The 18,386-nt window shown below is 38.7% G+C and overlaps 2 protein-coding genes across 3 annotated transcripts in view; both read right to left on the bottom strand.

Annotated features, from left to right (window-relative positions):
- The window catches only part of Iars1 (isoleucyl-tRNA synthetase 1), a 75,380-nt gene extending 71,615 nt beyond the window's left edge, over positions 1 to 3,765 (bottom strand). The window contains exon 1 of the mRNA XM_010610586.2: positions 3,679 to 3,765. The gene's annotated coding sequence lies outside the window, so the exon portion shown is untranslated. The remainder of the gene's footprint in view (positions 1 to 3,678) is intronic.
- Positions 3,766 to 7,309: 3,544 nt separating this feature from the next.
- Nol8 (nucleolar protein 8) overlaps positions 7,310 to 18,386 on the bottom strand; it is a 29,015-nt gene continuing 17,938 nt past the window's right edge. For both annotated transcript variants that reach the window (XM_010610572.3, XM_010610573.3), the window contains 7 exons: positions 17,746 to 17,884; positions 16,285 to 16,362; positions 13,338 to 13,591; positions 9,850 to 9,976; positions 9,283 to 9,353; positions 8,090 to 8,169; positions 7,310 to 7,583 (listed from right to left, as the gene is read on the bottom strand). In XM_010610572.3, the coding sequence (XP_010608874.1) occupies positions 7,533 to 7,583; positions 8,090 to 8,169; positions 9,283 to 9,353; positions 9,850 to 9,976; positions 13,338 to 13,591; positions 16,285 to 16,362; positions 17,746 to 17,884 (800 nt within the window). In that variant the 3' untranslated portion in view covers positions 7,310 to 7,532. The remainder of the gene's footprint in view (positions 7,584 to 8,089; positions 8,170 to 9,282; positions 9,354 to 9,849; positions 9,977 to 13,337; positions 13,592 to 16,284; positions 16,363 to 17,745; positions 17,885 to 18,386) is intronic.

Below are 18,386 nucleotides of genomic sequence, written 5' to 3'. Positions count from 1 at the left end.
AGGGTCTCCCAAAGTTTCCCAGACTGGCCTCAAACATGGGATTCTCTCACCCCAGCCTCACAAATGCTGGGTTCCCAGGCATGCAGCATCACTTTCAACTAACACTGCAAGTTTTTAGTTAAAAAATTATTACTATTATTACCACTTTGGGGGGAGTGATGTACTGGGGACTGAACCCAGAGCATTCAGTTATACCCCATCCTTTTTAAAATTTGAGACAGGACATCACTTAGTTGCCCAGGCTTGGCTTGAATTTGCAGTCACGCCTCAGCCTCACAGAGTGCTGGGATTACAGAAATGTACCAAGAATGCCTGGCTTTAGTTTAACATTAAACTGATCATCATTCTAAGTTACTTTTGTACATGGTGTGATGTAGGGGTATATGGTACCTTTTAAAGTATTACAAAACTGTGTCCTAATATTATTATAATTTTCAACTACAATATACTGTTCAATGATTGCAAACATGTTTCAAAAGGAAAAGAAAAATCTTGTAAATTCTATCTCTTGGTGCTAAAAGCTCATTAATAACTGGAAAGAAAAATCTCAAAATAGCTAGGGATTTTCTTATCAATATTCACATGACAGAAAGTACTTTCTATAATTTTTATTAGTACATGTTTGCAGCAATAATGATTACATTCATTGGGGGAGCTGATGCATGAACATAACACATCTCAATCCTTTTAATGTCCCTTTCTCCTCCTTCCTCCATCTCCTGGTCCCTTTCTCATTTGCAAAAACCTACCTCCCGTTTCCTATAATCTTTTATTTTGCTCTTCAATTTACACTATGAGTTTCTCATATAAGTTCCAAACCAGAGTTTAAGCCTGTGTGTTTGATTTACTTCACTTAACATTATGGTCTCATGGTATGACCATTCTCCTACAAATGACTTAAATCTATCATATTTTATGACACAGTAGTACTCCACTGCGTGTAATTACATTTTCTTTATATATTCATTTGTTGATAGACATATAGGTCACTTCCAAGATTTACCTATTATGAACTGTACCAAATAAACATGGGTATGCATGTACCACTGTAATGTGATATTTTAACTCTTTTGGGATAAGGTATAGAAGGGGAATAGCTGGGTTCAATAAAATTTATATTTTTTAGTTTTTGAAAAAACTCCACAATGATTTCCATGATGGTTGTACTAGTTTACATACCCACCAACAATGTAGAAGGGTCCCCTTTTCCCCTCAACCTAATCAGCATTTATTATTTTTTATTTTTGATGATACCCATTCAGAAAACACTTCTTTTGAAACAACCTCACCTTCTCTAAGGACAACAAATTAAAAAAAAAAAATTAAAGCTAGCTGGGAGCCTGTAATTCCAGCACTCTGGGTGGCTGAGGTAGGAGGACTGCAAGTTTAAATCCAATATGGAGAACTTAGCGAGACTGTCTCTAAAATAAAGGGCGTTTGAGGATATTATATATATAGCTCAGGATAAAGGCCCTGAGTTCAATCCCCACTACCCTTCCACCCACAAAAAGCAAAGATGAGAATCTCATTCAAATATTTTGCCAACTTTCCATTTTACCCTTTTTATTATTTATTCATGTTTTTTGGAATGGACAAACCCTATACCTCTCTGACTTGTCTCAAGTGTGAGACATCATCTTAGGAAGACTTTTTTCTTTTGGTGCAGGGGATCTAACTCAGGACCTTGTGCTTGCAAGGCAGGCAGCACCACTGAGCTAAATCCCCGGCTCATGTGAGATACCATAGTAAAACGTTTTGCTAATAACCTCACACAGAGACACTTTTTTTGGGGGGGGGTTTGGTTTTGAGACAGGGTCTCACTGTGTAGTTCAGGCTGGCCTTGAACTCACTATGTAGCCCAGGCTGGCCTCAAACTCGTGGTGACCCACCGGCCTCAGCTTCCCGAGTGTTGTGATTACAGGTGTACTCAGAGACACTTCATCAATCTGACACTTAACTATCAAACATCCTAGATCCCCTTTGTCCTCAGTTTATTTATTTAATTAAAATCTAATAAATTTGGTAACCAGATTTTCAAAGTCAATGTTAGATTAGAAGGGAAAACAGGACTGCTACAATAATTTGAGAACAAAAGATGAAAAATCTTAAGTACACCAGAATCACAATGGTCTGGAGTAACTGACTCTAGAAGAAAAAAAACCCCTATAAAACTCAGCCTATTCTGAAAGCTTCAAAAACATCACAGTCTTAAGCAGAGCAAATGATTAGGCCATACAGTATGGGAGAAGTACCACAGCATCTTTCCTTTTCTTCCATTCTAAGCTTTCAGATATTAATGTCTCTGAATTTTATATAGGAAAAATATGACAAGGTGGAACATTTAACAAACAGCAATTTCCAATAAGATTACAGTACCAAATATTAAATGGAAGTTGTGAGGCCACTTAGACCTTCAGCTTTTATTACAATATCTAGCCATTTGAGGACAGAAATAAATGTTAATTTCTGAATTATTGATTTATTAGGGGACTACTTAGTTTAGCAGCTAAACACTGTGTCAGAAGACTAAAAGCCTTTAGATATCAATATATTCATTTCTTCTAATTACTCCCATGATGGTCCTTGACAATCTATAGGAGCTTAACAGAGATGCGGACTCTTCAGCCATAACCTGGACCTGCATGTTAGAACACGTCTTGGATAAACAGATGACAGATGTATGCCTTAACTTTCAAAAGATTTTTATTTCACTGCCTTTTTTTTTTTTTTTTTTTGGTTTTTTGAGATAGGGTCTCACTATGCAGTCGAGACAGACCTGGAACTCACTATGTAGCCCAGGCTGGTCTCAAACTCACAGCGATCCTCCTGCCTCAGCCTCCTGAGGGCTAGGATTACAGGTGTGCGCCATTCACTGCCTCACTTAAAAAGGCAACAATATAAGCTAAACATCACTTCCCACTTATTCCTCACACACATGCTAAGCTGGAGATAACAGTACTAACATGAGGGGTACTTTAAAAAAACCGCAGTGTTTTAGGTATGGTCTCCTGCCCATCTTTAAGGATTAAGCCCAACGACAGCTCCTGACAAGGCTTCTCCTCCAACTTCCAGATCCCACTGAAAACACTGTCTTTCCCCTCTATGCTCCGCCCAGCGAGGCCTGCACTTGGCCATTACATTATCAGTGTGAGTCTAGGACAGGGTCACCGCGCAAACCCCACCTTGGTCCTAGGTCCCTGGCAGTAAATGCACGTTCACGGGAACTACGGAAAGGTAGGGGGAGCCTGGGACTCGGAACAATGCCTCGATGTCTTATAAATTTCTACATTTGCCCGTAACCTCGCCCACCTTCTGAACTTCCCCAAGATGCTCTATCACCCTGAATTCTCACAACTACCGCTTTCCAGAGTCACCGTGGCTCCAGCGTGCAGCTGAGAAATTTTCCTGGATGGAAGACCAGGCTCAAGGAGACAGGCCGGGTTTCCTGCCTGTTCTGAGTTCTGCAGCGCCCCTTTAGGCCTCCACTCTTCCTCTTTGGAAGGAGATACGCACGCAATTAACTCAAGAAGGCACACAATCTCTTTTCCTTCTAAAACCATGTCCTATTGTGCGGGGGTCGTCACGTGTGTGTAAGACCCTCGCCTCTGAAGGAAGGAGCCAGGATACAGGAGCGGCCCAGGAGCACGGGAGAGGCATGCAGTTAGGGGCTCGGTTTACCTGGAGACCCAGAGGTCGCGCAAGCCCGAGACAGGGTAGGAGTCAGCGCTGCCGCCTGGCGACCCGAACTGATGCAATGACCAGACAGCACCCGGCGCAGAGAAATGGGCCGCCTCCGCGCCAGCCAACCAGAATGCAGTGTCTAACACCCACAAACAATCTGGATGGCGATTGGTTTCCTGGTTCCCCGGCCACACCCACTGACCGCGTTCCGAACTGTGGTGCACACTGGGAAAACGGTGCCCAGGTGGGACTTAGCAGAACGTTCCCAGGCTAAGAGCCCTTGGTTCCCGAGGCCCGGAGCTTCTGGGGGGCTGGGACGCAGGTCTCTTCATCTTATTTTGCGTGTTAGCATGCCTCCGGTCGGGTGTTTAAAACCTGTGTGTTTCCCATATAAATCACATCTAAAATTAATACTCTTCATCGTTGAAACTTAGGAGCAAAGGTTTCTGTATTTTTACGGTGGGGCATGTGCAGCCTAGCAGTTTTAAAGTTTTTATTGTACTTTGCTTTCTGTAATGCAAACGAATCATTCTTTATCATCATTGCTATGCATTAGCTCATTGCCTTGCAGATATGCTGCTTAAAAACAAAAGGGAACTGGAGCTTGATGCCAAAGTCTATTAAGGAAACTTGGCCTTAACCGTTTGAGAGTAGTTCTGTAGGTAATTGCCTATTTTATCCGTTAGAGACACAGGAAAAAGTGATCTGGTCTAGAGTAGGTAGAAAGCACTTCCTAAGTTTAAAAACATTTTGATAGTCATTTTAGCATTTCTTAGAGTTACTAAAATATAGGCCCAACTGAATGTCAAGTAGTTTCATGTCTTCTAAGCGGTTCCATTCAATGGAACACATACGTGTTCAGTAATTGTGTTGTGTGTGCGTGTGTGCGCGCGCGCGCTCGCGCGTGTGCTGGTGGGGGGCTTGCTAAGCTGCTGAGGTTGATACGGAATTCATAGGCCTAAGCGAGTCGCCCACTTCAGCCTCTGGAGTAGTTGGTGTGTGCTCTTTAGTTTATGTCTTAGTTACTTTCTCGTTGCTGGGACAAAATACCCGACACTCACTAGTTAAAGGAGAAAAGGTGTATTTTAGCTAATTTTCGGTAGAGGGGTCAGTCCATAGTCACGTGGCTCATAGTCTATGGCAAGACAGGCAGTAAGCTGCAACACTTCCTTTTATTCCTTCCAGGCTACAATTCTATTGTTTGGTGCCAGCCATAATACGGGCGGTCTTCCCTCTTTAGTAATTCCATCATCCACATTCAGAACTATGCTAACCCAATCAGTGGACTAATCCAGTACTTTATATCCATTATCCAATCACCTCTCAATTCCCCATCTATGAGCATGAGACTTTAGGGGGACATATAGATATAAACCTTAAGTTTATTAACTGGAAGTATTTGCAATGTGTTTCCCATTTTTGCATGTCACTTAGCTGCCACCTTGTTCAAATGACAGAACAGGATTCCTAGACAGGTGTGTACAAGGAAAAAAAGCTATGGATGAGGTAACTTCTTGGTATGACTGAAAACTAGATTTGACGGCTGGGGATTTAGCTCAGTGGTTCCCTGCCTGCCTAGCAAGCCATAAGGTCCTGAGTCTGATCCCTGGTACCAAACCAAACAAAAAACTGTATTGACTTTTTTATTTTGGTACTGGGAATTGAACTCAGGACCTTGCACTTGTGAGGCAAAATGCTGCCACTGAGCTAAATCCCCAGCGAGAAACATTTTTTAAGTATTGTTGGAAGACAGGTGAAGACTATGTCTAGAAAAAGTCAAATTAGAACAAGTAATTCCAGGAAGAGCTATGGTCAAAATAAAGAGGTGAATCATTTTTTAGTCAGAAGTCAATAGGTAGTGTCTGGAACTGAAAAGTCAAGCAGCATTAGAATAAGCAGGACAGGCATAAAAAATGGAAATGACTATCAGAAAAAACATTAAAAACTGCTGAAGGTGGTTTAACCTGGGAAGTAGGAATTGGGGGATGGGCAAGGCCACTTGATGCCTATTTGTCTGCTTTGGAGATGGAGCATGTGGCAAACTTAAATGTGAACCCAAAACTCTTGATACTCTTCCCACTAAGAAACAGGGTATGTGTATGTATCTTAACCTGTAAAACAGTGAAATGAGTGAGCCAGTCCATGGGCTCAGGCTTTGGGACACTGGCAGGAGCTGATTCTTCTCTAGGAAACACTTGCTCTTGGATCCTAGTTGCCATGCTTTAAGGAAGCCCAAGGAGAGGTAAGGGGAGGGGATAGGGGTCGGGGTACAAAGCATCTGAGAAGCTGACCTTCTCTGAAGCTGAACCATCCCAGTGATAGCACATGGAGCATAGATGAAGAGTCCTCGGGGGGAGTCTGACCAAATCATGTATTTGTGAGTAAAATAAAAATGTCGCTGGCACAATATGCTATGAAGCAACAGATAAGTATAAAGGTAACTTATATCAAGAGAAGGTAGAAAGTACTGAAGTTACTGAAGTGTTTATCCTGCTGACTGGTTGTTCCCATCCTTTGACGTTTGAAGTAATGGAAACACAGAAAGTAAGAATGATTCTTCAAACTACCTAGCTCCTTGTGCCCTATTTACTAAAAAATATACAGTATATATTGAGCATCTATTATGTACCAGACACAGATCCAGGCAATGGGGATATAATAGTTAATAAGTCAGATGAGATGTGACCCTTATACAGTTGTAGTCAAGCAAGATGTAAATCAACATATACTTTCATCGTATATATATCTGATAATTTCAGATACATACCTTCTGGCTTGATGATAATTCCTTGGGACAACCTGTGTCACATGTATTTGATACAGAGCTGATTTTGATAGGAGACACACCTGTCCTAATTATTAGATGTGTATATTTAGTGAAACATTAAATCTGTTTTCCTATCTTGAAATGGGGTCTGATTCCTGTTGATCACATATTTTTCACAAACTTGGTAATTTTCATAAACTTCTCATCTAAGTAGAATTTCAGGATTGATGACCAGGTTCTGTATGTTGCTTCCTAAATCCCGGGGGCCATCAACAAGAAAATTGTGTTTGGCTTCCTTTCCTGGTCCTTGAACTCTTACATGTTGCTGGTCTGAAATAGCCAGCATTTCAGTTGCTCTTCATCAAGACACAAGTACTGAACTCAAAGCTGCTTTATAATTCATCCTTTTTTTAAAAAAAAGGGTAACATAGAAGGTATATTTGGTAAAATCATAAATAAATATTCCAAAAAGTCTAATTCACACAAAGCCTAATTTGGAAAAAACAAGTGCATTGCACTATTTATAGAAAAAGGCTTTGTTAAAACTTGCATCAGAAAATGCCCAATAGTTACTAAAGATGGGGGACAGAGGGATTATATGCAAGAAATACTTTTGGGGCTATTTTGTGCTTAATTTTTAAAAAGTTCAGTGTAACTTTTTTCTTTCTTGATCTAGGGTCTCAATGTATTGCCCAGACTGGTCTCAGACTCCTGGGATCCAATGATCTGTCCATGTCAGCCTCTGGAATGCTAAGACTACAGATGTGTATCACTGTTCCGGGCTCAGCTTAATGTTTTGAATTAATTACCTAGGATAAAATACAAAGTAGGGCCGGGGATTTAGCTCAGTGGCACCATGCCTGCCTCACAAGTGCAAGGCCCTGAGTTTGATCCCTGATACCAAAAAAACCCAAAAACCAAAAAACAAAGGAATTCCACAGAAGATGCGAACCAGAATGGTATTCCACAAGCCAGATTTTGAATGTTCTCTGCTCTGTAATATCCTCTTTGTTGGCTGAAATCATTTTTAGGTCAATTGCCTGGTGAGCCTTGTTCACATTCACTTTCAAAATCAATGCTGATATTATTTTGGTTTGACTTTCCTTTTTGCTTCTTTATGTTTCTTCCGACAATCCTGTAAAATCAAAATGCTTTGTTAACAATATATACAAATGATTTTCAATAATTATAAGGTAAGATTTAGGCTACTATCATTGTCAGAGCTATGGAAACACATTTCAGAAGTGGTCAGTGGTATGAACACTCACAGGGAATATTCAAACTTTTGGCTTACGTGATTATGGTATTATAATTTAGTCTTTAAAATTCTCCTTATTTCCTGTAACTTAATGAGCCTGGCTGGAGTCTAGAACCAATTACTCAAATAAAACAGTCTTCAGTATTCTCACCAGCACCACCTGTGGGCTGAGTGTTTTTTCCTGCTACCAGGGATTGATCTCAGGACCTTGCACTTGTGAGGCAGGTGTGGCGTTGCTGAGTTAAATCCCCAGCCCTTTTCTAAATTTTTAAATCACATTCTGGTTACTTTTACACCAAGGAAACAGTAAAAAGATAAAACCTTATCTAATTTTGGTAAGGTTTTATTTTTTTCATTAATGAATATGCAGGAACAATACTTACCATAAGCAAGCTGTTTGTTCGTGCTTCCCAAGAATTCTTGCTAATATTACTTCCCACACCACTCCAGAAAAAGTCAGAACCTATAAGGGAAATATAAGGCATAGAAGGCAGCACATCACTATCAAAATGGATAACATCCTAAGGTTGGTATTATAAGGCCTCCAATTCCAGTTAAGATCATTTATTTCAATTTATAGAAACTTTTCAAAAATAAATTTTTTTTCTTATACAATGAAAAACAAATGGCTAAAATTCCACTGTTTATGTATCATTTACTGTTATATAACCTTGTTTTCCTTGTTCTATGCTTTAAGAAGGAAAAAGAAACAAAAGCTGTGCATGGTGGCCCACAACCATAATCCTAGCACTTGGGAGGCCGAGGCAGAAGAATGCCACCAGTTTGAGGTCAGCCTGAGCTACATGGTGAGTTCAAGGACAGCCTGATTTACAGTGATCCTCCCACCCAAAAAAGATGGTAGCCCATGACTGAAGCAAGAGAATTACAAGTGTGAGGACAGCCTGGCAACTTAGGGAGAGCCTGTCTCAAAAAATAAAACCTGGGCATGGTGACACATGCCTGTAATTCCAGGACTTTAGGATGCTAAGGCAGAGGTATTACAAAGCTCAGCCTTGGCAAGTGTAGTGACCTACTGGGACTCTGTCTCAAAATGAAAAGGGGTGAGGATAAAGCTCAGTGGTAGAGTACTCACCAGTTCAATTCCCAGGACCACAAAACAGAGAACAGTAATGAAAAAGTAAAGTGAGTTCACCATCAGCCTGAAAGTTTTCATGTGGATTTTCGGGGCATTACGTCTAGTATCTAAGCAAGTCCTTGTGCATGATAATCAGTGGGCAAGGAACATATTGAGTGAGGAGCTCCCAGTCCCAGAAGAGTATTACAAGTCAACACATGACATTGTACAGGGTCAGAATTCCTAAATGTGAGTCATTGTACTTGAGTGTGCATAAGAGCTGTGCTATGGGCCAGGGATTTGGCTCAATGTTCCCACCACCTGCCTTCCAAGTGCAAGGGCCTGAGTTCAATCCCCAGTACCAAAAAATAAATAAATAAATTAGACTTACTTTAGGGCCAGGGATTTAGCTCAGCACAGGGTCCTGAGTTCTATCCCCGGTACCAAAAAAGAGTTGTGCTATTATCTGTTTTATACCATTCAATAGAAAAAAAGGCTTACCATGAAGTCTTTCATCATTCTTAGAGAAAAAGAAAAATCTAGTGGTCTCTTTTTCAGGAAATGATGCTTCTCTGCAAGGGGAAGAAGGGAGAAAAAGACAGATATTTGTTAACTTTTAATATTTAAGGAGAAATATTTACATTGAAAATATAAACTAGTCCTGAAAATTAACTGCTTTGTACTTTCAACATTCTATCAACCTAATGATTTGTTTAGGTACAAATTATATCTTCCCAGCTCTGGATGGTAATATTCTCACTTCTACCATTGCTGCCCTGTCTGCCAGTGTTTTGCATAAGGAGGCATCCAGCCGACTGCAGCATCTGTTTTGAGACTATTAGGCTCACTCCCCAAGCACATCTTACCCCCCACCCAATGTTATCCCAATCTCAAGGAAATGATAACACCCTCCCCATTATAAAAAGGCTAAAGAATCCTCTAAAGGGGCCAAGAAAATTAAGTTCTCATGAATATTAGCCTAAGTAATTTCCACAATACTTGTAAACTATGCCTACCTCAGATTTTTAAAAATTTTGAAATAAACCCACATACAAATAAAACCCTTACTCAGGGCTCGGCTTTATGTGATCTGTTCCTTCAGTAACATCTTCCTCTTCTGAACTGCTGTCTTGGAAACGAGGATCTTCTTGCCAGACAATCTTCCCAGGTTTCACTGTTTCAACTTTATAGGTTTCTATATCATTTTGACAATAAAAAAAATGGAATTATAACTGAGCAACCAAGTATTTCTAAACATATTCAACTGACTACTTTCACCATGTACATATATTGGAATTTCCAATACATCAATCATTATTTAAAAATAGGTAGTATCTGGGCTGGGGATTTAGCTTGGCGGTGCCACCACCTGCCTCATAAGCACAACATCCTGAGGTCTGATTCCTGTTACAAAAAATAAATAAATAAATAAAAAGGCAGTATCTTATTCTTTCTTCCTTTTTCTTCTGCAGGGCTGGAGATCAAACCTAGAGCCTTGTGCATCCTAAGCAAACACTCTCGCACTGAGCTACAGCCCCATCTCCTAAAATAAGTGTCATCTTCTTTAATTTTCAAATATGGAAACAAGTTACTATCTTAATTTTGGCATTGCTAAATGTGATCAAATAGGGAAATAATAGCATTATAAATAGGCATAAGAACTAAAGATTTATAAATGAGAAATATAATTTTTAAAAAGAGAACAAAATAACCATAGCATCTGTGAAGTGGAAGCCTAAATATAATACAACATGATTTAGTAAAACCAGATTTCCACCCCACTTATCTATAAATTACAAAAAAAAAAAAAATCTTTACATTTCCAATTCCCAACATCCTCTTTCTAAAACCACTGAAAAAGCTACTGCTACAAGATCTGAAAAGTTAATCTCACAAGTACTCAAAATTTTTCAGATATTTAAAAAATCTGGGTTGTGGTGACTAGGAATCATTTTAAGGACAGTTTCTTACACTTGGCTCTCTATGTCCATCAGCTACATTTAATAGTTTAGGTCTGACTCCGGGACTCAGATGGACAACATAGCCAAGAACATAAAATAAGCAGAGCATATGATACACTGTGTCATATTTACAATTTTGAAAACACTACCACATTGCTGTACTTTCTTTGGAATATCACAGAGCAGACGTTTGATATGTATCTGCATAATTACTTTTTTATACCAGAGATCCAGCTAAGGACCTTGTGCTTGTGAGGCAGGCAGTGGAACAGTGAGCTAAATCCCCAGCCCCATGCATGATATATATATATCATATATATATTTTGTTTGTTGTTTGTTTGTTTTGTTTTATTTTGTTTTTTTGAGACAGGGTCTCATTATGTAATTGAGACTGACCTGAAACTCACTATGTAGCCCAGGCTGGTCTCGAACTCACAGTGATCCTGCTGTCTCAGCCTCCTGAGTGCTGGGATTACAGGGATGCGCCACCACGCCCAGCACCCCATACATAATATTTAAAGGGTTAATCTTTCAAATAGAATGAGTGTACTCGTGCATGGATTCTGCTGGACAGGTCTACACTGTTTTGTTTTGTTTTTCTTTTGTTTTTAGTGGTACTGGTCATTCCCACCTTTTTTTTTTTTTTTTTTAAGGCTGTCCCCTAAATTTAGGGACAGAGTCTAAGTTGCACAGGCTGGGCTCCAATTTGCAATCCTCCTGCCTCAGCTTCCCTCACCCTGTGATTACAGGTATGTGCCACAATACCAAGCCTATCCTGATTTTTATAATGCACTTCCAGAAAGCCACACGTGTATCTTGAACACTAGGTACAGAGCAGCCTTCTAAAGAGCAGGTATTTTCAGATGTGGCCTGGGATGGCCTTAAGAGGTAAATTTCTTGAAGTAGTATACAAAATTGTAGGTGGTGTTCTATACACTTTTCTCTAGGTTCTGGCAAATGTCTAGGGAAGTTTGAAATAACCAGCATAATGATGATATAACATATTCATATAAAACCAAGGTTATCTACTCCTTCCTATCATTTACAGCTCTCGTTTTCTGTAAACTTTTCATGGCATCTCCAAATGCATTTAAGAAATGGAGCAATTCAAATGATTTATTGTACTTCTTCATGATGGTTTTTATGTAAGAAGAAGGGATACAGTAAATTATTCTTTGGCTTTTCTTTATATGGAGCTAGCCAGAAGTTCACTTCCTTAAAAGCAAAACAAGTTTTCACAGCTTTAGGAATGTGACATTTACGATCATGTAGCACTGAATCTTGTACTGTTCATCTAAGTCAAAGAAAGAATCCTTTATTCAGACAGTGGTAAATCCATGACACTTAGTGGAGACTCCATCGGTTAAATACAGGCTGCTTGAAATTAAAAAGTGAGTGGGGGAAGAAAAGAGAAAAGTACCTTTTTTAACATTTTTAGAATCTGAATCGAAAAAAGAGAACATAAACCCGCTGGGCTGCTCTGCTGCTGCACTGCGGACCTCTTCATTCTCTCTAACACCCTCGTCGGGCCAGGGTGTTTCTTCTCCCTTCTCACAGGTGTCTTTTGTAGCCTGGAATATTTCTTTCAAGTCCGCAGCAATGTTGTAATACATATCTTTAGACACTTCAGGTGGCTTCTCAGCTTCCTCCCTTTTCTTCTTCCGTTTTGCTTTACTGGAATGACATATATATAGACAGGCACATCAAACAGAAAGAAATTTTGGAAATTCCTAAAATTCAGAAAAGGTAAACTCCTTGGATCACTTTAATTCCACCCTTTTAACAACTAAGATGAGCCGGGAATGGTGGCACAGGCCTGTAATCCCAGCACTCCCAGAGGCTGAGGCAGGAGGATCACTGTGAGTTTGAGACCAGCCTGAGCTACATAGTTCCAGGCAGTTCAAAAAAAAGCTTGTGATTACAGGTATGTGCCACAATACCAAGCCTATCCTGATTTTTATAATGCACTTCCAGAAAGCCACACGTGTATCTTGAACACTAGGTACAGAGCAGCCTTCTAAAGAGCAGGTATTTTCAGATGTGGCCTGGGATGGCCTTAAGAGGTAAATTTCTTGAAGTAGTATACAAAATTGTAGGTGGTGTTCTATACACTTTTCTCTAGGTTCTGGCAAATGTCTAGGGAAGTTTGAAATAACCAGCATAATGATGATATAACATATTCATATAAAACCAAGGTTATCTACTCCTTCCTATCATTTACAGCTCTCGTTTTCTGTAAACTTTTCATGGCATCTCCAAATGCATTTAAGAAATGGAGCAATTCAAATGATTTATTGTACTTCTTCATGATGGTTTTTATGTAAGAAGAAGGGATACAGTAAATTATTCTTTGGCTTTTCTTTATATGGAGCTAGCCAGAAGTTCACTTCCTTAAAAGCAAAACAAGTTTTCACAGCTTTAGGAATGTGACATTTACGATCATGTAGCACTGAATCTTGTACTGTTCATCTAAGTCAAAGAAAGAATCCTTTATTCAGACAGTGGTAAATCCATGACACTTAGTGGAGACTCCATCGGTTAAATACAGGCTGCTTGAAATTAAAAAGTGAGTGGGGGAAGAAAAGAGAAAAGTACCTTTTTTAACATTTTTAGAATCTGAATCGAAAAAAGAGAACATAAACCCGCTGGGCTGCTCTGCTGCTGCACTGCGGACCTCTTCATTCTCTCTAACACCCTCGTCGGGCCAGGGTGTTTCTTCTCCCTTCTCACAGGTGTCTTTTGTAGCCTGGAATATTTCTTTCAAGTCCGCAGCAATGTTGTAATACATATCTTTAGACACTTCAGGTGGCTTCTCAGCTTCCTCCCTTTTCTTCTTCCGTTTTGCTTTACTGGAATGACATATATATAGACAGGCACATCAAACAGAAAGAAATTTTGGAAATTCCTAAAATTCAGAAAAGGTAAACTCCTTGGATCACTTTAATTCCACCCTTTTAACAACTAAGATGAGCCGGGAATGGTGGCACAGGCCTGTAATCCCAGCACTCCCAGAGGCTGAGGCAGGAGGATCACTGTGAGTTTGAGACCAGCCTGAGCTACATAGTTCCAGGCAGTTCAAAAAAAAGCTAACATGATTAGCACAGAATCCTGACCATAAGCTTTATTTAAAAAAAAAAATTATGTGTGTGTATATATATATATATATATATATATATATATATATATATAAAACTATTGCAAACAGATACAAATATTAAATGTGAAACATTTTTGTCCAGCATTTATTTATTTATTTATTTTTGGTGCTGGGGATCAAACTTGGGACCTTGTTCTTGCAAGGCAGGGGGAGGAACCACTGAACTAAATCTCGTATCTTTTGAACTACATTCCAGAAATTACACTGAGCCAAGTGTGGTCGTGCACCCTGTAACCCCAGCATTTGGACAGGAGAATTACTGTAAATTCAAGGCCAGCCTGGACTACACAATGAGACCCTGTCTCAAAAAACAAACAAACAAAAAAAAGAAATTAAACTGAAATCATTAGCTGTAAGGAAATCACTTAGCTTCAGGGCACCTGAAGCTTCCTTATCTGCAAAATGAACATGACCTCTAAGATCGTTTCAAGTTCTAAAAGTGAATTTTACAAGTTATGGGAAATGAATTATAAATATGCTAAGCCTAGTTTCTTTTGGAAATAAATTTTCATGTTGTTAGAATTCTCTATATTTAGGGAATGGATATACTTTTCTTTCTTTTTTTTTTGAGACTGGGTCTCACTATGTAGTTGAGACGGACCTGGAACTCACTATGTAGCTCAGGCTGGTCTCGAACTCACAGCGATCCTCCTGCCTCAGCCTCCCAAGTGCTGGGATTACAGGTGTGTGCTACCACTCCCAGCTATACTTTTCTTTTTGATCTCAGACAAAAAGTTGCATGGCCAAATCCATTATTGAGATTTTAGCTAATGAAAGATCAAAATTTTTCTCAGCTCTTTGGAAGGGTAAGGAAGGAAGATTGCCAAGTTTGCAGTCACTCTCCACAGTTTAGTGAGATCCTGTCTCAAAACAACTCTGACAACAACAACAAACAAAAAACAAAAAACAAAAAAAAAGGAAAGAAAGAAAAAGGGGGGGAATATAGCTCAGTGGTAGTGTTCCTGAGGTTCAATCCCCAATAACACATTTTAGTGTGTACACACACACTAAAATCCTTTGTCTTGGTGTCCCTCCCATATGACCGACCAGAAGTTCATAATGAATTATCTCCGATGTAAGTAAACAGGATGTCCTAAATAACCTAGAGACCCTCAGAGAAAAACTTTCATATTTTATAAAATAAACCAAATTGGCTAGGTTTTAAGACAGATGTGCCTCTCATGAATCTCAGCTGGATTAAAAATAGTGTCCTTCCAGGGCTGGGGATTTAGCTCAGTGGAGCCATTGCCTGCCTTGCAAGCAGAAGGACACAAGTTCGGTCCCCAGTACCAAAAAAAAAAAAAAAAAAAAAATTAGTGTCCATCCAGACAGTTCCAGATAATTATCATTGCACCACCATATAACAGTTTTAAGACTGGTTCAGAAACTTCTTCACAACTTCTTTTAAAAGAGGTGCAAGTTAACTTCTTCGTCTCTTGAACCTGGGGAGGATGTAGTAAACTATTTTAATGAAGAGATAAGGCAGATGTGATAGCCTGTGACTCTGAGACTATGGTCAGACCAAAAACTTAACAGGTTTTGAAAAAACTGTTAATAAAAACTTTATGGCCTTTGAAGAGATTATAGGTAAAGGCTTGCAGTTTCGTATGACTGGAAATTGGAAGATAGAGAATCCGTGTCATGTGGTGGCAGAAAGATCACCAACACTGGTACCTCTGTTAATGGAGCTAATTATCTGGTTAGTCTACCTAAGATATCCAAGAAAATGTAGGAGATATTTGTCTGCTTCTTGCTGTTTACAGTAAAATGAGAAAAGGAAGAAAGTATGATTAGAGAGGGAAAAACAATTCTTTTAGAGCAGCCAGAACCAAAACCTCATGGTTTTGAAGGTTCCTAATCTCCGGAAAGCAAATGAATTAAGAAATAACTTTAAAGCAAAGATCAACTCCATGAAACTCTCAGGAAAACATGATCTAAAGCAAGAGCTCGCAAAGTATGAGCCAAGTCCATGATGCTGCCTGTATGTCTTGACTGTACATCAAATATTTTTTAGTACTTTGAAATGATTTGGGGCAAATAAAGATGACTTCATGATATGTAACAATTATATAAATCGCAAATTCCAGCATTAATACATCTATTAGAACACATTTTCCAATATCCTGCTTTTCTACTACAAAGGTATAGGGGAGTCATCATAACAGAGGTTGTCAAGGCATACAAAGTCTCATATTGCCTATCTGGCCCATTATGGGAAAAAATTCTATGCACCTTGGTTTAAAAATGAAACAAAACCTTTTTGTTATGAATGTAGACAGAGCTAATAAACTTCAGCGATTCAAACAAAAGTTCTTCTACGGGACTTAAAAGTCACTGTTGCTCAGAAGCTTAGCAGAACTGTAAGGTAAAAAAAGCTTGATTTACCTTTCTTTTGGTTTATCATCTTTCGTTCTTTCATAAGTCATGTGGTCTTGCCTTGTTGGATCATAACGTATGACATCCCTATGTGAAAAAAAAAAGAAAAGTTGGAAGAGATAAATCAAAACCATGGCGCAAAACTTAATAGCAAATTCTTTGGGGAAAATGAACCTAAATGATAACAAAGAAGAACATTATGATATTGTTAAAATAATATTTTATTACTCTGTGTGTTCTGTTTTGTTTTTTCTTTTCGGGTACTGGGGATCAAACTCAGGACCTTACATTTGCAAGGCAGATGCATAGAAATAATATTTTAAAGTATCAGTTTTTGAGTTTCCCTGAATCTTTTGTTAACCCTAAAAATTATTCTAAGGGGGCCAGGGAGTTAGCTCAGTGGTGCCACTACCTGTCTCCTGAGTGCAAGGTCCTGAGTTCAATCCCCAGCAATAAAAAATTAAAATAAATAAAATCTAAGTACACTAAAAATATATACAGATAAAATAAAATATATCTAGAATTTGCATAAAATATTCCATTGGGTTAGATTAGGGTTGTATAGAGACAGAAAAGTGGTCACGTGTTGGTGATTTTAGAAGATTGCACACTGAGGTTTTATTACACTATTTTCTCAAATTATATGTTTGAAATTTTCATTTTCTTTTTTCTTTTTTGGTTTTTCTTTTTCTTTTTTGGTACCGGGGATTGAACTAAGGTCCTTGTGCTTGCAAGGCAGGCCACCGAACCGCTGAGCTAAATCCCCAGCCCTCTTTTTTGGTTTTTTTGAGACAGGATCTCATTATGTAGCTGAGACTGATCTGAAACTCACTATGTAGCCTAGGCTGGTCTTGAACTCACAGAGATCCTCCTGCCTCAGCCTCCTGAGTGCTGGTATTACAGGCGTGCACCACCACGCCTAGCTTGAAATTTTCTACAATAGTTATATAGCTTAATAATTTTGGGGGTTAAGAGTTAAAGTGGTTTTCTGTTATTTCATTAATGAAAGTAACGCTAAGACATCTATGCATGTAAATAAAGGAATGGCATCTATATATGTAAATAAAGAAATAATTTTTTTCCATTTAGTTTATCAGTACATTTTAGATATACAATACAGTCACATTCACCATTAGGATCTTGTACCCTTACATGATGTATCTTGATTCAAAAAGAAATAATTTAATTAGTTTCTTGAAGTGAATCACTGGGTCAAAGGTAAGAATATTTTAAAGAATCTGATAGATGTTGCCAAATGCTCTCTCTAGTAAGTCAAAAATGATCCAGCAAAACTAAGGGTGTACCTCAGTGATGCAGTGCTTGCCTAGGATTTATGCAAAGCCCTGGGCTCAATCTCCAGCACTGCAAAAAACGTGAGAATGAAACAAAAGACCTAGTTTTAAACTTACTTAAAGATGGCATTTATGACAATGAAAAATATGACAGAATGGGACAGAATATGAACCATACTTAAATTTCTTAGCAGCTACTGGTCCTTTGCTTGTAGTGTTGTTTAAGCTGATGTTCAAAACACTTTGCACAATGTTCAGAGCTTTCTTTTTTTCTGTAGCAAGCTCTTCTTCCTCATCTGTTTTCTTTTCATTGAGCTCTTTCAGGAAATAAGACAGTTAGTATCTTTTCACAAATATAACTTGAAAAATATCAATCATCCAATACTTAAAAACAAGCACCTAAAAGAGGAGGGAAGAAAACTTGGATCTCATTTCACTAACTTGCCATGCACAAGACTTATTAGTATAGCAAATTGAAAAATCACATGAGCAACAAATAAAATGTCTTTTATTTGTAATTATGAAAATGAAATTTTGTTTTAAGACAATATAATACAGCAAAATGCTAATTATAAAACTAAAGTGATTTGGGCCAGGGATTTAGCTCAGTGGTTCCAGCGCCTGCCTTGCAAGCACAAGGACCCGACTTTGATCCCCAGTACCAAAAAAATAAATAAAAAATAAAAAATAAAACTAAAGTGATTATAGGCTGATATTTTTAACATTCAAAAAATATACTCTAGGGGCTGGGGTTTTAGCTCAGTGGTTCCACTGCCTGCCTCGCAAGCACAAGGTCCTGAGTTTGAGCTCCGGTACCAA

Source organism: Fukomys damarensis, unplaced genomic scaffold (genome assembly GCF_012274545.1).
Source record: "Fukomys damarensis isolate Sample0158 unplaced genomic scaffold, DMR_v1.0_HiC HiC_scaffold_27, whole genome shotgun sequence".
In the NCBI taxonomy this organism is placed as follows: Eukaryota; Metazoa; Chordata; class Mammalia; order Rodentia; family Bathyergidae; genus Fukomys; species Fukomys damarensis.
This window is presented reverse-complemented; position numbering and strand designations above follow the sequence as displayed.